At 47.2% G+C, this 25,853-nt stretch overlaps 1 protein-coding gene across 1 annotated transcript in view; it reads right to left on the bottom strand.

Annotated features, from left to right (window-relative positions):
- Positions 1–10,077, bottom strand: part of LOC147725059 (embryonic protein UVS.2-like) — a 62,089-nt gene extending 52,012 nt beyond the window's left edge. Inside the window, exon 1 of the mRNA XM_086918155.1 lies at positions 9,994–10,077. Coding sequence (XP_086774281.1) covers positions 9,994–10,062 — 69 coding nt within the window. The 5' untranslated portion in view covers positions 10,063–10,077. The remainder of the gene's footprint in view (positions 1–9,993) is intronic.
- Positions 10,078–25,853: the final 15,776 nt, after the last annotated feature.

Genomic DNA, 25,853 nt, shown 5'->3' with positions numbered 1-25,853 from the left:
AATCCTTGAAATACCGATTTGGTAAATTACTTAATCCTTAATGCAGGGAGCACTCAAGTGAGTGCATTTCTGAGTTAAGGATTCGGTATTTACCACCAACTAAAAGTTGGTGGTAAATATCGAAAACCTTTGAAAAAGCAAATTTGTGCTTTTCCAAAGTGCCATGTGGCAGGGCATGTATGTGTGCAACATGTGCACCCATGCACTACTCAGGGATGCAACTGGGTGTCAATGTGACACCCTGCCACCCTTGTAAGTCTTCCCCCTATTACCGATTCGGTATTTACTGAATCAGTAATTCTCCTTCATTCCTATGGGCCTCCAGGCCCATGGGAATGATGGGGAATTACCGAATCGGTAATTACCCAATTTTACGGATTCGGTAAAATTTACTGAATCAATACCTACATACCATTTACCGATTCTGAAATACCAAATCGGTAAAATTCGGTATTTTAGAATCGGTAAATAGTATTTACCTACATAAGGCCCTAAGTCCTGGTGCTAAAAAATGGCATTTGTGGCACCCTTGAATTTTGTATTTTATGTGTACTGCGTGCTTTCACCACCACCTAAAAGCCAAAAGGTGCAATATCTAAGCACACACAATTTTTGCCCAGCTCACAATCACTACCAATACCTGAGAGGCGTTACATGCGCACTGGGCTAGGTAAAACTGTCACTGGTACACACTGCAGTACAGGTGCGCGCTCTATGAAACACACCTGAGAGGCATTACATGTGCACAGGGCTGTGTAATACTGTCACTGATATACATATATACATATTCACTGAAAAAACCATAGGTTATAGACCATATATAGATAGGGATTAGCATTTAAAAAACCTTATTTTATTTGCACAAAACCATTGAAATTCCATATATAGTTAGTTGCACTAACTATATATCGCGGACCCGCAATCCACTGCTAATGATGTCACATATTACATCATTCATGACATGGTCAGTGACATCACTGATGACATCACTGATGACATCTCAAATGACATCACTGATGACATCACTGATGACATCTCAAATGACATCACTGATATCTCATTTGACATTACTGATTACATCACTGATGATATCATTTATGTGATAATACATCTTCAGACTCTAATATAACCTTAGATACACTCAGTGTAAACAGGCACTCACAGACTGTCACACATCCATGGAGTTACTCACACACCTAGTCAGTCATGCAAAGAATCAATCACACCTCCATTTCCTCAACTATACAGTTATACACACCTTACTTATTCAAACATATACTAACACATATTTACTCTCTTATACAATCCTTGATACAAGTTCACAATGATTCATACAGCCACTCTCACATTCACTGGCTCTTATGTTCAGTTATTTATATATGTCAACTCTCACATGGAGTGTGTTTTACATATGTACTTACTTTGACATGTAGAACTGAGATATCCATTCACTCACCAATATACTCATGCACACAGTCAACTGTCCATACAGCTGTTTCTACATGCACTTTTGAACCCATACACCTAGGGAATCAACTGCTAACACATCTATGCACAGAGTTATACACCTCCCAGCCACCCACACACATACTCAGTCTCCCATACAAATACTTGGGCAACCATTCAATAACCCATATAGTGACTGATATAGCTACTGATTTAAACATGCAGCAGTTTACAGAAGAACATAAATAATGATTGCCAAATTAAGACACTTTAATCACTAACCCATGCACTCAGTGAGACACATTTAATCATTCTCTCATACAGTCAGTCATGCACCTACTAAATCCTTCATCCAGACACTTATACATCCACTCATTCTTCAATATGTAAGACATATTTTAACTTTACAGAAACATACAGTCACTGGGTGTTGTCATCAGTGATGTCATCAGTGATGTCATTTGAGATGTCATCAGTGATGTCATCAGTGATGTCACTGACCATGTCATGAATGATGTAATATGTGACATCATTAGCAGTGGATTGCGGGTCCGCGATATATAGTTAGTGCAACTAACTATATATGGAATTTCAATGGTTTTGTGCAAATAAAATAAGGTTTTTTAAATGCTAATCCCTAACTATATATGGTCTATAACCTATGGTTTTTTCAGTGAATTTTCAAGGTTTTGTAAATGCAAATTCCTAACTATATATGGTCTATAACCTATGGTTTTTTCTGTGAATTTCATTGGTTTTTTAAAAGCTAATATCTATAGCTGTAAAATATATTCTTTATTAAGTGACGTATCACGTAGCCCGTGAGACGCCTCATGATGCATCGCATAACCGTGACGTATCGTCTCTGCAGCGCAAACCAAACCCAAAACGTAAGCGCGCCAGAACACGCTTAAAGATATATATATATTTTTTTAACCTTAATTAGACAAAATCCACACGTGCACATATCACAAACGTTCAAAAAACACAATATGTCGGACTCCCGTTACGCTGCCGGTTAGCTGCCCGGTTAACGTACCAGGAAGCACCTTTACCGCGAAAAATCGCAAATTTTTTTTTTTCACCCCCCAGGGAACTTTAATAGCCCCCTCATCAATCCTAGGGGTTCAGGAGGGGTCTGCCTTACCCCTTTCATTCATTTACACCTTTTTTTTTTCCACCTCTTGTCTCTCGATCCCACAGAGAGACAAGATGGCGGCCGCTCCAGACTGTTTACAATGATAACAGCCAATCAGCTTCTCCTCAGACTCTCGTTACACTGCCGATTAGCTTCCCGGTAGCTGCCCGGTTAGCTGCCCAGTTCGCGTACCAAGACGCGTCTCTACGGCGAAAAAATCGGATTTTTTTGTTTGTTTTTTTTTTGGCCCCACGTGGCTTTATAATATCCCCCTCATCAATCCTAGGGGGTCAGAAGGGGTCTACCTTGCCCTCTTTCCTTTATTTCCCCCTTTGTTTTGGCCTCCTCTTGTCTCTCGATCCTACCGAGAGACAAGATGGCGGCCGCTCCGGACTGTTTACAATATTGACAGCCAATCAGCTACTCCTCAGACTCCCGTTACACTGCCGGTTAGCTTCCCGGTTAGCTGCCCGGTTCGCGTACCAAGACGCGTCTCTACGGCGAAAAAATCTGATTTTTTTTTTTTTTTTGGGTTACACTGCCGGTTAGCTTCCCGGTTAGCTGCCCGGTTCGCGAACCAAGACGCGTCTCTACGGCGAAAAAATCGGAATTTATAATTTTTTTTTTTTGGGTTACACTGACGGTTAGCTTCCCGGTTAGCTGCCCGGTTAGCTGCCCGGTTCGCGAACCAAGACGCGTCTCTACGGCGAAAAAATCTGATTTTTTTTTTTCTTTTTTTGGGCCCGGCGTGGCTCTATAATATCCCCCTCATCAATCCTAGGGGGTCAGAAGGGGTCTACCTTGCCCCCTTTCCTTCATTTCCCCCTTTGTTTTGGCCTCCTCTTGTCTCTCGATCCTACCGAGAGACAAGATGGCGGCCTCTCCGGACTGTTTAGAATGTTGACAGACACCGGAGAGCCAATCAGGTTCGCTTCGCAAAGTTCCGATACGCGAAAAGTTCGCGAACCGGAGCGCTGCCCGGAGCGCTGTTACAGATATATATCTTGTTTTAAACGTTAATTTCTCAAAATCAACTGAAGCACATATATTGAGACCTAGCAAAGGCACATCGGGCTAACAGTCCCTACAATTTTGCCAAGTTTCGTGCAAATCCATTCAGCCGTTCGAGCTAAAAGTGAGTCCAACCGCCCTATGGAAAACTCAATGCAAAAAACGCGTTTTGGGACCCCCCTTTTTTCTCAGCCCCCCCTTGACGAAACCCCACCAAATTTTCAGGGGCTGCTCAGAAACAAAATGTGCCATTTTCCTGAAAATTTCAGCCGATTCCGTCCACAAACGCCAAAGTTATTAGGCATAGAATTTTCAAAAGTTCCATAGAGAAAAAATCCTAACTATATATACCTACTGGCTATCGCCAGTAGGTAATATACTCTACATATATACTCTGCTGTACAGGTGCACTCTCTGTGAAGCTCACCTGACAGGCGTAGCATGCGCACAGGGCTGTGTAATACTGTCACTGGTACATGCTCCTGCACGGGTGCGCTCTCTATGAAACACACCTGAGAGGCATTACATGTACACTGGGCTGTGTGATACTGTCACTCATATTACTCTCCTGTCCAGGTGCGCTCTCGATGAAGCACACCTGAGAGGCATTACATGTACACAGGGCTGTGTAATACTGTCACTGATATACTCTGCTCTACAGGTGCAGTACAGACCCCTACATTATGGTTACTGCGTTTCTTGGGTCTGCAGATGCCCTCACAGTCAGGTGCGGTACATCTGAGAGGCTTTATGTGCACATAGGTCCATATGACACTGTAAGTTCGGCTCTCACCTGCACAGGTGTACTTACAGCGCTGCACACCTGAGAGTCTATGCCTACACACAACCATATATAACACTGTTACATCACCACCTACACAATACCACATACAGCCCTATTACTGCAGCTCTCACCTGTGCCTGCACACAGCTCTATATACCATTGTTAAAGGGGCCTCACCTGTGTCTGGACTCAGCTCTATATACCATTATTAAAGGGGTCTCACCTGTGCCTGCACTCAGCTCTATATACCATTGTTAAAGGGGGTCTCACCTGTGTCTGAACTCAGCTCTATATACCATTGTTAAAGGGGTCTCACCTGTGCCTGCACTCAGCTCTATATACCATTGTTAAAGGGGTCTCACCTGTGCCTGCACTCAGCTCTATATACCATTGTTAAAGGGGGTCTCACCTGTGCCTGCACACAGCTCTATATACCATCGTTAAAGGGGGTTTCACCTGTGCCTGCACACAGCTCTATATACCATTGTTAAAGGGGGTCTCACCTGTGCCTGCACTCAGCTCTATATACCATTGTTAAAGGGGTCTCACCTGTGCCTGCACTCAGCTCTATATACCATCGTTAAAGGGGGTCTCACCTGTGCCTGCACTCAGCTCTATATACCATCGTTAAAGGGGACTCACCTGTGTCTACACTCAGCTCTATATACCATTATTAAAGGGGGTCTCACCTGTGCCTGCACTCAGCTCTATATACCATTGTTAAAGGGGCCTCACCTGTGTCTGGACTCAGCTCTATATACCATTATTAAAGGGGTCTCACCTGTGCCTGCACTCAGCTCTATATACCATTGTTAAAGGGGGTCTCACCTGTGTCTGAACTCAGCTCTATATACCATTGTTAAAGGGGTCTCACCTGTGCCTGCACTCAGCTCTATATACCATTGTTAAAGGGGTCTCACCTGTGCCTGCACTCAGCTCTATATACCATCGTTAAAGGGGGTCTCACCTGTGCCTGCACACAGCTCTATATACCATCGTTAAAGGGGGTTTCACCTGTGCCTGCACACAGCTCTATATACCATTGTTAAAGGGGGTCTCACCTGTGCCTGCACTCAGCTCTATATACCATTGTGAAAGGGGTCTCACCTGTGCCTGCACTCAGCTCTATATACCATCGTTAAAGGGGGTCTCACCTGTGCCTGCACTCAGCTCTATATACCATCGTTAAAGGGGACTCACCTGTGTCTACACTCAGCTCTATATACCATTATTAAAGGGGGTCTCACCTGTGCCTGCACTCAGCTCTATATACCATTGTTAAAGGGTGTCTCACCTGTGCCTGCACTCAGCTCTATATACCATTATTAAAGGGGTCTCACCTGTGCCTGCACTCAGCTCTATATACCATTATTAAAGGGGTCTCACCTGTGCCTGCACTCAGCTCTATATACCATTGTTAAAGGGTGTCTCACCTGTGCCTGCACTCAGCTCTATATACCATTATTAAAGGGGCCTCACCTGTGCCTGCACTCAGCTCTATATACCATTATTAAAGGGGGTCTCACCTGTGCCTGCACACAGCTCTATATACCATTGTTAAAGGGGGTCTCACCTGTCCCTGCACTCAGCTCTATGTACCATTGTTAAAGGGGGTCTCACCTGTCCCTGAACTCAGCTCTATATACCATTGTTAAAGGGGGTCTCACCTGTGCTGCACACAACTCTATGTACCATCGTTAAAGGGGTCTCAACTGTGCCTTCACACAGCTCTATATACGATTGTTAAAGGGGGTCTCACCTGTATCTGGACTCAGCTCTATATACCATCGTTAAAGGGGGTCTCACCTGTGCCTGCACACAGCTCTATATACCATTGTTAAAGCGGGTCTCACCTGTCCCTGCACTCAGCTCTATATACCATTGTTAAAGGGGGTCTCACCTGTGCCTGCACAAAGCTCTATATACCATTGTTAAAGGGGGTCTCACCTGTCCCTGCACTCAGCTCTATATACCATTGTTAAAGGGGGTCTCACCTGTGCTGCACACAACTCTATGTACCATCGTTAAAGGGGTCTCAACTGTGCCTGCACACAGCTCTATATACCATTGTTAAAGGGGGTGTCACCTGTGTCTGCACTCAGCTCTATATACCATTGTTAAAGGGGGTGTCACCTGTGTCTGCACTCAGCTCTATATACCATTGTTAAAGGGGATCTCACCTGTGCCTGCACTCAGCTCTATATACCATTGTTAAAGGGGGTCTCACCTGTGTCTGCACTCAGCTCTATATACCATTGTTAAAGGGGCCTCACCTGTGTCTGCACACAGCTCTATATACCATCGTTAAAGGGGGTTTCACCTGTGCCTGCACACAGCTCTATATACCATTGTTAAGGAGGTCTCACCTGTGCCTGCACACAGCTCTATATACCATTGTTAAAGGGGCCTCGCCTGTGTCTGCACTCAGCTCTATATACCATTGTTAAAGGGGGTCTCACCTGTGCTGCATTCAGCTCTGTATACCATTGTTAAAGGGGGTCTCACCTGTGCCTGCACACAGCTCTATATACCATTGTTAAAGGGGCCTCGCCTGTGTCTGCACTCAGCTCTATATACCATTGTTAAAGGGGGTCTCACCTGTGCTGCATTCAGCTCTGTATACCATTGTTAAAGGGGCCTCGCCTGTGTCTGCACTCAGCTCTATATACCATTGTTAAAGGGGGTCTCACCTGTGCTGCATTCAGCTCTGTATACCATTGTTAAAGGGGCCTCGCCTGTGTCTGCACTCAGCTCTATATACCATTGTTAAAGGGGGTCTCACCTGTGCTGCATTCAGCTCTGTATACCATTGTTAAAGGGGTCTCACCTGTGCCTGCACTCAGCTCTATATACCATCGTTAAAGGGGTCTCACCTGTGTATGCACACAGCTCTATATACCATTGTTAAAGGGGTCTCACCTGTGTATGCACACAGCTCTATATACCATTGTTAAAGGGGTCTCACCTGTGCCTGCACTCAGCTCTATATACCATTGTTAAAGGGGTCTCACCTGTGTATGCACACAGCTCTATATACCATCGTTAAAGGGGACTCACCTGTGTCTACACTCAGCTCTATATACTATCGTTAAAGGGGGTCTCACCTGTGCCTGCACACAGCTCTATATACCATCGTTAAAGGGGACTCACCTGTGTCTACACTCAGCTCTATATACTATCGTTAAAGGGGGTCTCACCTGTGCCTGCACACAGCTCTATATACCATTGTTAAAGGGGTCTCACCTGTGTATGCACACAGCTCTATATACCATTGTTAAAGGGGTCTCACCTGTGCCTGCACTCAGCTCTATATACCATTGTTAAAGGGGTCTCACCTGTGTATGCACACAGCTCTATATACCATTGTTAAAGGGGTCTCACCTGTGTATGCACACAGCTCTATATACCATTGTTAAAGGAGTCTCACCTGTGCCTGCACTCAGCTCTATATACCATTGTTAAAGGGGTCTCACCTGTGTATGCACACAGCTCTATATACCATTGTTAAAGGGGTCTCACCTGTGCCTGCACTCAGCTCTATATACCATTGTTAAAGGGGTCTCACCTGTGTATGCACACAGCTCTATATACCATTGTTAAAGGGGCCTCACCTGTGCCTGCACTCAGCTCTATATACCATTGTTAAAGGGGTCTCACCTGTGCCTGCACACAGCTCTATATACCATTGTTAAAGGGGTCTCACCTGTGTATGCACACAGCTCTATATACCATTGTTAAAGGGGCCTCACCTGTGCCTGCACACAGCTCTATATACCATTGTTAAAGGGGGTCTCACCTGTGCATGCACTCAGCTCTATATACCATCGTTAAAGGGGGTCTCACCTGTGCCTGCACACAGCTCTATATACCATTGTTAAAGGGGGTCTCACCTGTGCCTGCACACTGCTCTATATACCATCGTTGAAGGGGGTCTCACCTGTGCCTGCACACTGCTCTATATACCATTGTTAAAGGGGTCTCACCTGTGTATGCACACAGCTCTATATACCATTGTTAAAGGGGCCTCACCTGTGCCTGCACACAGCTCTATATACCATTGTTAAAGGGGGTCTCACCTGTGCATGCACTCAGCTCTATATACCATCGTTAAAGGGGGTCTCACCTGTGCCTGCACACAGCTCTATATACCATTGTTAAAGGGGGTCTCACCTGTGCCTGCACACTGCTCTATATACCATCGTTGAAGGGGGTCTCACCTGTGCCTGCACACTGCTCTATATACCATTGTTAAAGGGGTCTCACCTGTGTATGCACACAGCTCTATATACCATTGTTAAAGGGGTCTCACCTGTGTATGCACACAGCTCTATATACCATTGTTAAAGGGGGTCTCACCTGTGCCTGCACTCCGCTCTATATACCATTGTTAAAGGGGGTCTCACCTGTGCCTGCACTCCGCTCTATATACCATTGTTAAAGGGGGTCTCACTTGTGCCTGCACTCAGCTCTATATACCATTGTTAAAGGGGGTCTCACCTGTGCCTGCACACTGCTCTATATACCATTGTTAAAGGGGTCTCACCTGTGTATGCACACAGCTCTATATACCATTGTTAAAGGGGGTCTCACCTGTGCCTGCACTCCGCTCTATATACCATTGTTAAAGGGGGTCTCACCTGTGCCTGCACTCAGCTCTATATACCATCGTTAAAGGGGGTCTCACCTGTGCCTGCACTCAGCTCTATATCCCATTGTTAAGGGGGTCTCACCTGTGCCTGCACACAGCTCTATATACCATTGTTAAAGGAGTTCTCACCTGTGCCTGCACACAGCTCTATATACCATCGTTATAGGGGGTCTCACCTGTGCCTGCACTCAGCTCTATATCCCATTGTTAAGGGGGTCTCACCTGTGCCTGCACACAGCTCTATATACCATTGTTAAAGGGGGCCTCACCTGTGCCTGCACACAGCTCTATATACCATCGTTAAAGGAGGTCTCAACTGTTCCTGCACTCAGGTCTATATACCACTATTAAAGGGGTCTCACCTGTGTCTGCACACAGCTCTATATACCATTGTTAATGGGGGTCTCACCTGTGCCTGCACACAGCTCTATATACCATTGTTAAAGGGGTCTCACCTGTGCCTGCACTCAGCTCTATATCCCATCGTTAAAGGGGTCTCACCTGTGCCTGCACTCAGCTCTATATCCCATCGTTAAAGGGGTCTCACCTGTGCCTGCACTCAGCTCTATATCCCATCGTTAAGGGGGCCTCACCTGTGCCTGCACTCAGCTCTATATCCCATCGTTAAAGGGGGTCTCACCTGTGTCTGCACTCAGCTCTGTATACCATTGTTAAAGGGGGTCTCACCTGTGTCTGCACTCAGCTCTACATACCATCGTTAAAGGGGTCTCACCTGTGCCTAAACTCAGCTCTATATTCCATTGTTAAAGGGGTCTCACCTGTGCCTGCACACAGCTCTATATCCCATCGTTAAAGGGGGTCTCACCTGTTCCTGCACACAGCTCTATATACCATCGTTAAAGGGGGTCTCACCTGTGCCTGCATTCAGCTCTACATACCATCGTTAAAGGGGGTCTCACCTGTGTCTGCACACAGCTCTATATCCCATCGTTAAAGGGGTCTCACCTGTACAGGTAAGCTCCAGCAGGTGCCCACCAGGCACACTGCCACCAGGGCCCATGCTTTGCTGTCCATTCTCTGGTTCTGGAACAGAGCTCAGGTCACCACCGGACAATGTTTCTTCCTTCAGAGAGATGCTTCGTTGACCTTAGACCCAGTCCTTTATATACCTTGAAGAGGCTGAGCATCCTCCAATCAGCCTTCAGCCCCAAGGATGGCGTCTCTTTCTGCACAGATCACAAGGTGAGTCTGTCCCGGAGAGACTGCCCTGGGATCGCCTCTGAGGTACAGAGATAAGATAATAATAAGCAGCTTTTAAGTGTGGTAAATTGGGTTTGTGACAGTCCCTGCACTGTGATATATTCGTGTTGTCTGTATCCTTTCTGTCAGAGGGTGAAGTTGGGATTGGACACAGGCGCACCTTCAGGGTTTGGCTCCTCAAACAACAGCAAAAGTCCTCGAGGCACCGAAAGACCCGGAGTGGAGAAGATCACAGGAGGCACAAAGAGTGCATCTGATGCGCTGGGCTTGGGTCTGGAGGGCAGATTTAATGTTTCAAGCAAAGTTAGTTAACTTCGTGGATGGATCAGAGTTAAACAGCTGTAGATGGAAGGCAGGGCTGAGGATGAAAGGAAGAGTGCAAGAATGAAAGGCAGAGGAGCAGGATGAAAGGAAGAGAAGCAGGATGAAAGGAAGAGTGTAAGAATGAAAGGCAGAGGAGCAGGATGAAAGGAAGAGAGGGACGATGAAAGGAAGGGTGGGAGGATAAAAGGGAGGGTGAAAGAATGAACAGCATGGTGGGAGGATGAAAGGCAGAGTGGGAGGATGAAAGGAAGAGTGTAAGAATGAAAGGAAGAGGAGTAGGAGGAAAGGCAGAGGAGCAGGATGAAAGGAAGAGTGTAAGAATGAAAGGCAGAGAAGTGGGATGAAAGGCAGAGGAGCAGGATGAAAGGAAGAGGAGCAGGATGAAAGGAAGAGGAGCAGGATGAAAGGCAGAGGAGCAGGATGAAAGGAAGAGGAGCAGGATGAAAGGCAGAGGAGCAGGATGAAAGGAAGAGGAGTAGGAGGAAAGGCAGAGGAGCAGGATGAAAGGCAGAGAGGGACGATGAAAGGAAGGGTGGGAGGATGAAAGGCAGAGTAGTTGGAAGAAAGGATAAGTGGGAAGATTAAAGGAAGGTTGGAAGGATGAAAGGAAGGGAGAAAGAATGAACAGCATGGTGGGAGGATGAAAGGCAGAGTGGGAGGATGAAAGGAAGACTGTAAGAATGAAAGCAGAGTAGTTGAAAGAAAGGAAGAGAGGGACGATGAAAGGTAGGGTGGGAGGGTGAAAGGATAAGTGTAAGAACGAAAGGCAGAGTAAAAGGATGAAAGGTAGAGGAGCAGGATGAAATGCAGAGTAGTAGGTAGAAAGTAAAAGTGGCAAGATGAAAGGATGAGTATAAGAACGAAAGGCAGAGGAGTAGGATGAAAGGCAGAGTAGGAAGAAAGGTAGAGTGGGACTATGAAAGGCGTGGTGGGCGGATGAAAGCAAGGGTGGGAGAATGTAAGGAGGGGTGGAAGAATGAAAGGCTTGGTGGGAAGATGAAAGGAAGGGTTAGGAGGATGAAAGAAAGGGCCGGAGAATGAAAGGGGTGGTGGTGGTTGAAAGGAAGGGTGGGAGGATGAAAGGAAGGGTGGAAGAATGAAATACAGGATTGGAGGATGAAAAGATGCATGGATGAAAAGTGTGGTGGAGGCTGGACGAAAGTTATTTGCATTTAAAAAGGTGCAAGGCCAGTGCGGGTGGAATGGAGGGAAAAAGAGTAAAATTGTGGAAGCAAGGGTGGAAGGATGGCAGCAGGGACATTGGCCCTTACTCCCTCATGATGGGAAATGGGGCCTCTTCCTGAATTGCATTCCCCACTCTCAGCTCAACATCTCCATAGTTGAGAAATTCAGACACAATATGAGAGCCCGCCCACTGCCTGACAGCTTTTCACCAATAAGCTCCGAATTGTAACCTTCAATCATTTGTTTTCTTTCATAGCCCATGGTGTCCTTCGTTGTTTCATCGGGTTCAGAGCACTACTTATACTTCGTTTGCTTTTCTCCTCTCGTTAAGATCACAGCGCCTTGACGCTTAAACACAGGTTTCATCTATTTTCATTTACATTTCTTGGGGAACACTACCACAAATGTTGTCTTTACATTCGTGCACCTTTTAAATTTCTATTTTTCACGACTTCCTCATACGAGAGTGCTAAATTAGATACTTCGTTTTTCTTTAGAAATATCCCCGGATGAAGGCATATTCCATGCCGAAATGCATTGGGAATTATAAAATGGATATTTGAATTAAGAATGAACCATCCATATGCATTATAAGAAATTTAATCTTGTGAAATACAACGAGATCCTAAAATAAACAAAATACAGCGAACCAACACAAATGTTTTCAGCTTTTATTTTAGGTTTAAAGTATTTTATTGAAGCAGGGTGAGGAAGGAAACAACAAAGTACATGAAAGAGAAAACCACAGGTGACCTCATAATCAGTGCGTACAGTACATTAGATACATCAAAGCAATTCCTACGCCACAATGGGCACCATCCTGCTTGGAAACACAGCTCTCGCACCTGTGGGTGGAGACAAAAAAAAAGGGGGGGGGGGGGAAGGGAAGGAAAGGGAAAAAAGGGAAAAAGAAAAAAGGGTGGGGAAAGCAATCCTGCCTCATTTCCTACCCAGCCAACAACCCCCCAACTCCCACACCCCGTCCCCACCCCCTGTACTGTGCCGTCAACCACTCGCTCTCCCCTCGCAGCAACCAATCGTTTGCCCCCGCTACCAAATGCAGACTCAGACCAATCAGACAGGCGGGTCTGGCGGCGGTGTCAGCCGCAACAGTCTGAGATACCTAGGGCAGGTGATTTCTCTGAATTCAGAGCACAACAGATTATGAAAAGGCACCCACAGCTCCTCAAAAGCATCTATATCCCCTGTCCCCACCAAGGACAGCTTCTCCATGCCAAGGACATGCCACAATCTGTGCAGCCAGCCGACAACAGTGGGGAGCGTGGCGGAGCGCCAGTGTATGTGTATGTTTTGTACAGCTGACCTCAAAGCTATCGCTATCTGTCTACCCCTTTTAGATCTGAGAGGGTACATCAATCCATTCGGCAATCCCAATAGGACGTAGGCAGGGAATCGGGGCAGCTCTATCCCAAAACATTTGTCAACCTCGCTAAGGACCTCCTCCCAGTAAGAAGCCAAAAGGGGACAGTCCCACAAGATATGAGTAAGCGTGCCATTCTGACCACAGTTACGCCAGCACGTCCCCGGTATTGATCTATCCATCTCATGTAGTTTCTCAGGAGTGCGATACCAATAGGTTGAAATTTTGGTGAAGGTCTCCGTGAGCCCCGTGTGATAGGCAGAGTGGCGCGCCCGGTAGGAGATGTGGACCCATTCAGTATGACTCAGCACTCGACCAAGCTCCCGCTCCCAGCGCTCCCTACCCGGGTTGTGGATATGAAAGGGGGGGGGGCTGCAGCATCTTGTACAAATCGGAGATGAGCTTAGCGACCGACGTGCGAGTGATTAGCCAGCGCTCGTACACCGCAATCTCCCGGTCTGCCGTTGCGCGCACTTGAGGGTGTAGCGCCCAGTGGCGCGCCTGCATATACCGCATGCGCTCCGTCTCGGGGAGGCCATAATCCCGACGTAGGTCCTGGAAGGGGACGACACCCTCTGGGCCATATAGATGATACAAGGTGTGGCAGCGGGCCGCCCGCCAGCGATCGTAGGCGCCAGGCTCCATACCCGGGCCAAAGTCCGGATTGCCAATCAGCGGCGTGAAGGGAGAGGGAAAGGTAGTGAGTTCATGCCTAGTAGCCACTGAGTCCCACACCCGAAGCGGGACCCGCGTCACAAAAGAGGCGTAAAGGTTAGGGGGCCGATGGGCCTGTCTCAGGAAATGCACCTCCTGTAGCGTTCTGCCCGCTACCGCCTGGTCCTGAAACAGCCAGTGTTTGTCCGACTCCCACCGGCTCCACTCCACCAAATATCGCAATTGGGCGGCCTGGAAATATTTCTGCAGGTCTGGTATCCCTAGTCCTCCAGACTCAGGCGCCAGCGTGGCTATAGTCCGTTTGATCCGAGGCCTGCGGCCTTGCCACACAAAGCGTGCGATTTCCGATTGAGTCTCCGCGAGCCATCCTTTGGGGGGCTGTAGCGGGAGCGCCCTAAACAGATATAGCACCTGAGGTAGAAGGGTCATCTTCACTGCGGCCACCCTGCCCAGCAGCGATAACGTGCCCTTATCCCACCGGGCCAATTCCTCTCTGATTTTCGTACTCAAAGCCGTGTAATTGGCCGTGACCATCGCGGGGAGTGAGGGTGCCAAGAGGATCCCCAGATACGGAATCTGGTCCCCCGACCAGCTCAAAGGGAAAAGCCTCTGCAGGTCAGCTCTGGTGGCGCTAGTCAGTGAGATATCGAGGGCAGCAGACTTCCCGAGGTTCACTTTGAAGCCCGCCACCGCGGCAAAGAGGTCCAGTTCTGCGATATATGCAGGCAGGGACCTCCGTGGGTCATCGAGCGTCAAAATGACGTCATCCGCGTAGAGCTTAAGCGCATGGTGAAACTCTCCCATCCTGACCCCTGTGATATCGGGATTCTGTCTGACCCTTTGAGCAAACGGCTCCATATAAAGAGCGAAGAGCAGAGGGGACAGTGGGCATCCCTGTCGCGTACCACGTTCTATTGGAAAGTGTCGGGAGCTGCCCCCATTCACCCGGACCACCGCGGACGGAAACCGGTAGCAGTTGAAAATCAGGTGCCAGGACCTTCTCTAGATAGGGCCAATGCACCCTGTCAAACGCCTTTTCCGCGTCTATGGAGAGGAGCATGCGTTCCCCGGGAATCCTGGAGGCCTTCTCAAGAATATGAGTCACCCTCTTCGTGTTGTCCACTGTCTGCCTGCCTGGTATGAAGCCGGCCTGATCCGAGTCGACCATGCCCGGGAGATGAAGTGCCAGACGTGCTGCCAGTATGCTAGTGAAAACCTTCAGGTCCGTGTTCAGTAGCGAGATAGGGCGGTAGGAACCGCAGGCAGTCCGGTCCTTGCCCGGTTTCGGGATCACGGAGACCGTGGCCTGGAGAAATTTGGGGGGGATGGCACCCGGCTCCGAAAACGTATTGAAGAGGCGTGTCAACAGAGGCGCAAGTTCCTGACAGAAGGTCTTATAGAAAAGAGGGATGAAGCCATCCGGTCCCGGGGCTTTACCCGTCTTAAGCCGGGAGATCGCCGTAACCACCTCCTCGATCCGAATCTCCTGCTCCAGATACTGGGCCTGATCCGGCATCAACGACGGAAGCGACACCGACTCCAGATAGTCCGCCTCCGCCCGGGCGGAGGGGGCCTCGCCAGTGTAGAGATCAGCGTAGAAGTTACGGAAAACGTCCGCAATCTGCTCGTCCTCCGTGACTGACCCTCTGGTAGGAGTAACCAGCTCTTTCACCCGGTGCTGCTGGTGTTGCACCCTGAGCTTGTGCGCCAAGAGCCGGCCACACCTGTCTCCACCGGTGTAATACTTGTGCTTCAAGCGAAGCACAGCGTACTCCGCCCGGTCTGTGTCAAGAGCAGACAAGAGTTTCCTGGCGGCCTTCAGTTGCCTCCAGACTCTGGGGGCGCCCGTTCTGTGATGTACCTGTTCCAGCTCCCGTACCTGCCGAGTATGCTCGTCCCTCTTGAGCTGGCGATCCTTGTTCTCCGCCGAGGAGATAGCGATAAATTCGCCCCGGAGCACAGCCTTCAGGGCAGCCCATTGCGTCGCGCGGGAGGTGTCGTCGTTGTCGTTTATCCGCTGGAAGTCCGTTATGGCCGCGCGGATCTGTTGAACCGTCGAACGCCTGTGCAGCAGCGTGTCCCGGAGACGCCAGACCCCTCTCGGACGAGCCACCGGGGGTAGACTGAAGGTACCCTCCACCGGCGCATGGTCGGAGAGAGAGAGGACCCCCATGTCGGCATTCGAGGCTAGTGCGAACATCGGGCCCGTCACTAGGAGATGATCCAGTCTCGCGTAGGACTTGTGCGCATGAGAGAAATAGGAATACGCGCGGGTCGCGGGGTCGAGGCGGCGCCACATGTCGTGCATATCGAGCTCCTCCAGTCGGGTACGAACCAAGCCCGAAAGCTCTCCCAACTGGTGGCGCCGTTGCACAGACCTGTCCAGAGCCGCATCAAAGACCAAATTCAAATCTCCCCCTAGCACTATGTGCCTGTCAGAGGTGGTTGCCACGTCTTCCAATGCCCTGTGCAAAAATTGGTCCTGGTGGTCATTGGGGCCGTATATAGAGCCTACAGTCATCACCAAGCCCCCCACCTTGATCCTATATGCCAGAAGCCTCCCCTTCTGTTCCGCTACCTTCTGCAAAACCTCCCCTCTGAACCCCCTAGAGAACAAGAGCGCCACACCTGCCGTTTTAGAAGCACTGGAGGAAAAGAGCTGCGTGGGGAACTTGGGGGTACGCATTCTGGGACAATCCTTGGCCAGTAGATGGGTCTCCTGCAGTAGACAGATGTCGGCCTGAGAGTTCTCCAACAGAGACAGGACGGCCCGCCTTTTAACCGGGTTATTCAGCCCCTTCACATTCAGAGTAACAACTTTAAGAGCCATCAAGGAGGGGAACCCCAGATACGCACAGGAAGGCGGGCAAGGCCCGGCGGGCGAAACACAGAGGCCACATCAAAGAACCTCAGCACACTGCGAAAGCAAACATCCCTACGGCACAGTACAGTCCCCGAACCCCAAAACCCCCCAACTAAGTGGACCCCCCGTCCCCCGGAACTTCGCACGCCCAGCTCCACACTGCCCCCAATGCCCATCCCCCCATTAAACCCCCCAACTCAAAACATTCCCCTGCAACTCCCCTTCCCACCCCCCGCTTCTCAAGCCATTCAAAAAAGTCATTGTCCCAGTCCGGTCCTTATCGGACAAGACCGTGGAAATTCGATTGAGTGGACGTCCAGCCACCACCACCAGCACCCCCGTCCCCCCTACCCCCAGAACCCTCGCACCTGCAGTGATGAAAAGCTAATGTAGACTCCCCCCGGAGTAAGTTTAGGCCGTCAAGGCCACATCACGGTTCGCTGTTGCTCTGGAGGCCTCCTGGATAGCGCTCGACATGTCCGCCCGGATCGTGGGCGAGTCAGGCCGCTCCGGTGGTGGGGAGCGCCTCTCCCCGACCTGCTGCCAACCGTCTCGAGTGCTTCGCCTGCGGCGCGGCGCCGGGGTGTCTGCATCCGAAGCCGTGATTCCCAATACTGCGCAGACATCCTGGAGGGACCGGAGCTGGTGCAATGTCCCGTTCCACCGGAAGATCAAGCGGAAGGGGTGCCCCCAAGAATACTGCGTTTCATGCTCCCGAAGGAAGTCCGTGGCAATTTTAAAAGATTTCCTCTTCTGCAGCGTGACCGTGGATAAGTCTTGATAGAGAGCCACCGGGTGATCTCTGAAGTGGAAAGGCTGCTGCCTCCGCGCCTCGCGGAGAATCCGCTCCTTCAGGGGGAAGTCCGGCAGAAAGGCCAAAATGTCCGGGGGGGCGCCGAGGCTCTGCGGGGGCGGCCCACCCTGTGCGCCCTGTCGATACGGACTTGAAAGTCCTCTGACTCCCCCAAGATTGCGCGGAAGAGGGCCTCCAGGTAGGTGGTCACGTCGTCACCCTCCTCGTTGGACGGGACGCCCCGGACTCTGATATTGTTCCGCCTGGACCGGTTTTCGAGGTCTTCGGCGTGGGCCTGCAGCTCAATCTGTTGCTCCCGCAGCCGCAAGACCTCCTGCTGCAGGTGGGTGAGCTCTTCATCTCTGGAGTGACCAGCCTCCTCCACAGTGTTAACTCGCTCCCCCAGGGAGTCCACTTCTCTCCGGATTTCCCGGACCTCTCCGGCCACCTCTTGCTTCAAAGTCTGAAAGTCCTCCCTCAAGGAGCTAAACAGCGACTCCAGGAACGATCGAGTCACTGGGGGCTCTCCGCCGTCGGCGCCTCTGGATTGGGCCGGGGAGCTCGGGCGGCCTGGCTCCCCCCGCTGCGCAGGGCACCATGTCTCAACATGTCCGGCAAAGTACGGTCGCCTCTCCTCTGACCCCTGGCATTCGACATCTTGGCGGGGCGGGAGTCACCGATGGCCGCAGCTTGGTGAAGAGGCGCCTAAGGACAGAGTAGCCGAGCAGTGGAAGCCGGCCGGGCACTCAGTCGTCGGTCAGGAAGCACTGCTGCGTAAGGGCCCCGATCAAGGCCGGGCGGCCGGTCCAAGGTCTCCAAAATGGCCGCCCATTACAGTCAATGGAGCCAACGCCCAGGGAACGAGGCCTACCTCTGTCACGGATCCAAATGCGACACACACAGTCGAAGGGCAGGCCCGCAGGGCGAGAGGCGACCAGGGCCGGCTCGCTTGGATGTGCAAATACTCCGGAGGCGTGACTCTACTCCGCCATGGCCAGGGGTAGGCCGGAGCAGCCACGTGGAGCAGGCGTTCTCGAGCCCCGGTCTTGCGTAGTAGTCGTAGGCCGGGCACGCCTCCGTCGCCTTTCTTCCCTCGGCTCCGCTCCGCCGGCGAAGGCCGCCTCGGCACCCACTCGGTCACTGCAACACAGGTACTCCAGCAGGCCACTCGCAGTCGCTGGATCACGCCGCCGGGACCCCAAGCCTGAAGGTCTCGCGGCTCTCGGGCTTCCCACAAGCCGATCAGCGGGCGCCGTCTCAGTCGGTATCCGGGCGGAATCACCACCGTGGTGGGACACCTGGGGCTCGCCGACTACTCTACACCTCCACGGGGGTCACCAGGCGTGGTTACCGCTCGATCCGGGGGGGATCAGCGGATGGAAGCGGTGCAGGGTTTCCAGGGGCTCGGGAGCTCACGGCAAGTGCGTCCTCTCAGCCCGCCATTTTGGCCACGCCCCTCAGCTTTTATTTTAAAAGGATAAACCTTCGCATTGAAGGCATCAACGGAGCCTGGGGGACATATCCCACGTGGATGGGTATGCAACCTACTTTGTTATTGATTACACTCCCTGTCAGAGAGTGATACTCCAGAGCACCGAACAACCCAACAAACACAGACTAACACGTGTAGTGCGCCCTACCAATACCTCCTTGATAAATATTATTTCTCTCCTCGTTCTTCTCTTCTTCCGTGTGTGCTGCCTACTGCAGCGCGCATGGCAAGAGGAAAACGCCTCTCGGGATTGTGTTTGTGCAGGAAGGTGCCAAAACAATCCTGCATGCAACGCAGACACCTTTGCACCATGGTGCAATGGTGCCTGCGTTGGCGCTATGCAGCAAATTGTGCACCAGTGCAAGGGAAAGCAGAAGAATGCACAGTATTTCATCAATACGGTGCATCCCGGCCCTTAAACATTAAGGCAGGGCAGCGCAGCAGGAAGGCTTACGGCACTGCCCTACACCAATTCTCCCTAAAAGCGGCCATGAGTTTGTTCTTCCTGTGCTCCTGTGGTAGGATTTGCCCCAAATTATTCTTAATTACTCAAGCTGGAGTAATCGCATCAATTCAGTAATTTCGCAGTACAAGAGTAATGGTTAGTTACTGAAATTCCTCTGGTGTAATTAAAATTTTGCCCAGGCCTAGTTATCTTCTTGGTGAATGGTGTATTTTTTTTTTTCATGGATAATGGCAGCTTCTGTTCTCATGCTGTTCTTTGTTTTCTCCCATAGTGCATGATGTCTTCTGATTTCTTCTCTAGTGCATGGTGTGCTTTGTCTTCTCCCATAGTGTATGAGGTCTTCTGTTTTCTTTCCTAGTGTATGCTGTTCTTTATTTTCTCCCATATTATATGATAACTTCTGTTTTCTTTCGCAGTCCATGCTGTTCTTTGTTTTCTCCCAAAGTGTATGATGTCTTCTCTTTTCTTTCCTATTATATGATGTTCTTTGTCTTTTCCCATAGTGTATGAAGACTTCTTTTTCCTTCCCTAGTACATGCTATGCTTTGTTTTCTCCCATAGTGTATGATATCTTCTGTTTTCTGTCGTAGTGCATGGTGTGCTTTGTTTTCTCCCATTGTGTATGATGTTTTCTGTTTTCTTTTGTAGTGTATGCTGTGCTTTGTTTTCTCCCATAGTATATGAGCTCTTCTCATTCATTCTCTAGTACATGCTGTGCTTCGTTTTCTCCCATAGTGTATGATGTCTTCTGCTTTCTTTCGTAGTGCATGGTCCATTTAGTATTCTACCCTAGTGTATGATGTCTTATGTGTTCTTTCGCAGTGTATGGTGTGCTTTTATTTCTCCCATATTGGATGGAGTCTTTTGTTTTCTTTCGTAGTGTATGCTGTGCTTTGTTTTATTATATACTGTATGATGTCTTCTGTTTTCTTTCCTAGTGCACGGTGTGTTTGTTTTCACACATAGTGTATGAGGTGTTCTGTTATCTTTCGTAGTGCATGCAGTGCTTTGATTTATTCTATAATGTCTGATGTCTTCTGCTTTCTTTCTCAGTCCATGCTGTTCTTTGTTTTTTTCCATAGTATATGATGTTGTCTGTTTTTTTTCATAGTGCATGGTGTGCTTTGTTTCCTGCTTAGTGAATGATGTCTTCTGTTTTCTTTCGTAGTGAATGCTGTGCTATGTTTTATTCCATAGTGTATGATGTCATCAGTTTTCTTTCAAAGGGCATGGTGTGCTTTGTTTTCTCTCATAGTGTATGATGTCTTCTCTTTTCCTTTGCAGTTTATGGTGTTCTTTGTATTCTACCATAGAGTATGATCTCTTCTGTTTTCTTTCGTAGGGCATGGTGTGTTTGTTTTCACCCCAAGTGTATGATGTGTCTTTCGTAGCATATGCTGTGCTTTAGTTTATTCCATATTGTATGATGTCTTCTGTTTTCTTTCGCAGTGCATTGTGTTCTTTGTTTTCTCCCATAGTGTATGATGTCTTCTGTTTTCTGTCGTAGTGCATGGTGTGCTTTGTTTTCTCCCATAGTGTATGATGTTTTCTGTTTTCTTTTGTAGTGTATGCTGTGCTTTGTTTTCTCCCATAGTATATGAGCTCTTCTGATTCATTCTCTAGTACATGCTGTGCTTCGTTTTCTCCCATAGTGTATGATGTCTTCTGCTTTCTTTCATAGTGCATGGTCCATTTAGTATTCTACCCTAGTGTATGATGTCTTATGTGTTCTTTCGCAGTGTATGGTGTGCTTTTATTTCTCCCATATTGGATGAAGTCTTGTGTTTTCTTTCGTAGTGTATGCTGTGCTTTGTTTTATTCCATAATGTATGATGTCTTCTGTTTTCTTTTGCAGTGCATGGTGTTCTTTGTTGTCTCCCATATTGTATGAAGTCTTTTGTTTTCTATCGTAGTGTATGCTGTGCTTTGTTTTATTATATACTGTATGATGTCTTCTGTTTTCTTTCCTAGTGCACGGTGTGTTTGTTTTCACACATAGTGTATGAGGTCTTCTGTTTTCTTTCGTAGAGCATGCAGTGCTTTGATTTATTCTATAATGTCTGATGTCTTCTGCTTTCTTTCTCAGTCCATGCTGTTATTTGTTTTCTCCCATAGTATATAATGTTGTCTGTTTTCTTTCATAGTGCATGGTGTGCTTTGTTTCCTGCTTAGTGAATGATGTCTTCTGTTTTCTTTCGTAGTGAATGCTGTGCTATGTTTTATTCCATAGTGTATGATGTCATCAGTTTTCTTTCACAGGGCATGGTGTGCTTTGTTTTCTCTCATAGTGTATGATGTCTTCTCTTTTCTTTTGCAGTTTATGGTGTTCTTTGTATTCTACCATAGTGTATGAAGTCTTCTGTTTTCTTTCGCAGGGCATGGTATGCTTTTTTTTCTCCCATAGAGTATGATCTCTTCTGTTTTCTTTCGTAGGGCATGGTGTGTTTGTTTTCACCCCAAGTGTATGATGTGTCTTTCGTAGCATATGCTGTGCTTTGGTTTGTTCCATATTGTATGATGTCTTCTGTTTTCTTTCGCAGTGCATTGTGTTCTTTGTTTTCTCCCATAGTGTATGATGTCTTCTGTTTTCTTCCGTGGTGTATGCTGTGCTTTGTTTTCTCCCATAGTGTATGATATCTTTGGTTTTCTTTCGCAGGTCATGGTGTGCTTTGTTTTCTCCCGTAGTGTATGATGTCTTCTGTTTTCCTTCGTAGTGCATGGTGTGCTTTGTTTTCTCCCGTAGTGTATGATGTCTTCTGTTTTCCTTCGTAGTGCATGGTGTGCTTTGTTTTCTCCCATAGTGTATGATGTCTTCTGTTTTGTTTCATAGTGTATGCTGTGCTTTGTTTTCTCCCATAGTGTATGATGTCTTCTGTTTTCTTTCTCAGTGGATTGTGTGCTTTGTTTTCTCCCATAGTATATTATCTCTTCTGTTTCCTTCCCTAGTACATGCTGTGCTTTGTTTTCTCCCATAGTGTATGAGATCTTCTGTTTTCTTTCGCAGGGCATGGTGTGCTTTGTTTTCTCCCATAGTATATGATGTCTTCTGTTTTCTTTCATAGTGTATGCTGTGCTTTGTTTTCTCCCCTGGTGAATGATGTCTTCTGTTTTCTTTCATAGTGCATGGTGGGTTTAGTTTTCTACCCTAGTGTATGATGTCTTATGTGTTCTTTCGCAGTGCATTGTGTGCTTTGTTTTCTCCCATAGTATATGATGTCCTCTGTTTTCTTTCGCAGTGTATGGTGTGCTTGTATTTCTCCCATATTGTATGAAGTCTTCTGTTTTCTTTCGTAGTGTATGCTGTGCTTTGTTTTATTCCATAATGTATGATGTCTTCTGCTTTCTTTTGCAGGGCACGGTGTTCTTTGTTTTCTCCAATATTGTATGAAGTCTTCTGTTTTCTTTCGTAGTGTATGCTGTGCTTTGTTTTATTCTATACAGTATGATGTCTTCTGTTTTCTTTCGTAGTGCACGGTGTGTTTGTTTTCACCCATAGTGTATGAGGTGTTCTGTTATCTTTCGTAGTGCATGCAATGCTTTGATTTATTCTATAATGTCTGATGTCTTCTGCTTTCTTTCGTAGTGCACGGTGTGTTTGTTTTCACCTATAGTGTATGAAGTCTTCTGTTGTCTTTCATAGTGTATGCTGTGCTTTGTTTTATTCCATATTTTATGATGCCTTCTCTTTTGTTTCCGGGTGCATGGTGTGCTTGTTTTCACCCATAGTATTTGATGTCTTTCTTGTTCTTTGTATTTTCCCACAGTCTTCTGCTTTCTTTCACAGTCCATGCTGTTCTTTGTTTTCTCCCATAGTGTATGATGTCTTCTGTTTTCTTTCATAGTGCATGGTGTGCTTTTTTTCTCCCATATTGTATGAAGTCTTCTGTTTTCTTTCGTAGTGTATGCAGTGCTTTGTTTTATTCCATAGTGTATGATGTCTTCTTTTTTCTTTTGCAGTGCATGGTGTTCTTTGTTTTCACCCCAAGTGTATGGTGTCTTCTGTTGTCTTTCATAGTGTATGCTGTGCTTTGTTTTATTCCATATTTTATGATGCCTTCTCTTTTATTTCCGGGTGCATGGTGTGCTTGTTTTCACCCATAGTATTTGATGTCTTTCTTGTTCTTTGTATTTTCCCACAGTGTATGATGTCTTCTGTTTTCCTTCGTAGTGCATGGTGTGCTTTGTTTTCTCCCATAGTGTATGATGTCTTCTGTTTTGTTTCATAGTGTATGCTGTGCTTTGTTTTCTCCCATAGTGTATGATGTCTTCTGTTTTCTTTCTCAGTGGATTGTGTGCTTTGTTTTCTCCCATAGTATATTATCTCTTCTGTTTCCTTCCCTAGTACATGCTGTGCTTTGTTTTCTCCCATAGTGTATGAGATCTTCTGTTTTCTTTCGCAGGGCATGGTGTGCTTTGTTTTCTCCCATAGTATATGATGTCTTCTGTTTTCTTTCATAGTGTATGCTGTGCTTTGTTTTCTCCCCTGGTGAATGATGTCTTCTGTTTTCTTTCATAGTGCATGGTGGGTTTAGTTTTCTACCCTAGTGTATGATGTCTTATGTGTTCTTTCGCAGTGCATTGTGTGCTTTGTTTTCTCCCATAGTATATGATGTCCTCTGTTTTCTTTCGCAGTGTATGGTGTGCTTGTATTTCTCCCATATTGTATGAAGTCTTCTGTTTTCTTTCGTAGTGTATGCTGTGCTTTGTTTTATTCCATAATGTATGATGTCTTCTGCTTTCTTTTGCAGGGCACGGTGTTCTTTGTTTTCTCCAATATTGTATGAAGTCTTCTGTTTTCTTTCGTAGTGTATGCTGTGCTTTGTTTTATTCTATACAGTATGATGTCTTCTGTTTTCTTTCGTAGTGCACGGTGTGTTTGTTTTCACCCATAGTGTATGAGGTGTTCTGTTATCTTTCGTAGTGCATGCAATGCTTTGATTTATTCTATAATGTCTGATGTCTTCTGCTTTCTTTCGTAGTGCACGGTGTGTTTGTTTTCACCTATAGTGTATGAAGTCTTCTGTTGTCTTTCATAGTGTATGCTGTGCTTTGTTTTATTCCATATTTTATGATGCCTTCTCTTTTGTTTCCGGGTGCATGGTGTGCTTGTTTTCACCCATAGTATTTGATGTCTTTCTTGTTCTTTGTATTTTCCCACAGTCTTCTGCTTTCTTTCACAGTCCATGCTGTTCTTTGTTTTCTCCCATAGTGTATGATGTCTTCTGTTTTCTTTCATAGTGCATGGTGTGCTTTTTTTCTCCCATATTGTATGAAGTCTTCTGTTTTCTTTCGTAGTGTATGCAGTGCTTTGTTTTATTCCATAGTGTATGATGTCTTCTTTTTTCTTTTGCAGTGCATGGTGTTCTTTGTTTTCACCCCAAGTGTATGGTGTCTTCTGTTGTCTTTCATAGTGTATGCTGTGCTTTGTTTTATTCCATATTTTATGATGCCTTCTCTTTTATTTGCTGGTGCATGGTGTGCTTGTTTTCACCCATAGTATTTGATGTCTTTCTTGTTCTTTGTATTTTCCCACAGTCTTCTGTTTTCTTTCGTAGTGTATGCTGTGCTTTGTTTTCTCCCATAGCGTATGATGTCTTCTGTTTTTTTCCTAGTGATGAGGATCCGCAGAACTGGTACACCTTTGCAAACATCTAACCCCACTAAGCATCCCCCATCCAAAACCGTAAGCTTCTCATCATAACCAGACACCTGGTCTAAAGTCCCTAAAAAAGAATGAAAGAATCCTAGAAATAGATTGCAAGAAAACTTGAAACCTTAATGACAAACTCAAGGGAACTTCACAAGATAATTACTGAATTACAGAATCTGGAATACTCTTTCTCCAATGCCCCTCACTCACAAGAACCCCTTGAGAATCTCTTTCTGACCACTTAATAGGCTACAAAATATCATAAAATAATAGGTTTAGTGACTGGAATATCGACTCGACCTAACTGTGATATACGTGACCTGTAAATTGGTCTCAAATTTTGTGATCCTAGGCAAATATTTTATTTTTCAGAGCCATCTTTTTCTTCATTAATCACATGTGAGAGCCCTGACAAATTTGTTTTATTTTATAGACTAAACTTTTGCTGCATGTATAATAGGAATCTAGCCCATTTAGAGGGTGCAGATGACCCCTGACCTTCCTCTGAGGATGCTAATAGCATCGTCATCCAGGTGGGGGCTGGAATGTTTCTCAGTTTATGTTTAAAAATTCACTTGTATTCTTGACTGCCCCGAGGCGCTCCATACTGGTCCTCCTTAATGTCTGTGAAAACTTTGAAAAGATATCCGGGTACACCATCAATTGGTCCAAATCGTTTCTGTACATACTACATGGCTCCCGTGGCTCCCCGTCGGTTGCCCGCTCCAAATCACGCATGACTCGTTCAAATATTTGGGCATACATGTCACAACTAA

Source organism: Lissotriton vulgaris, chromosome 4_1, assembly GCF_964263255.1.
Source record: "Lissotriton vulgaris chromosome 4_1, aLisVul1.2, whole genome shotgun sequence".
Classification (NCBI taxonomy): domain Eukaryota; kingdom Metazoa; phylum Chordata; class Amphibia; order Caudata; family Salamandridae; genus Lissotriton; species Lissotriton vulgaris.
The sequence above is the reverse complement of the archived record's forward strand: the minus strand, read 5'-3'. Positions and strand labels throughout refer to the sequence as shown.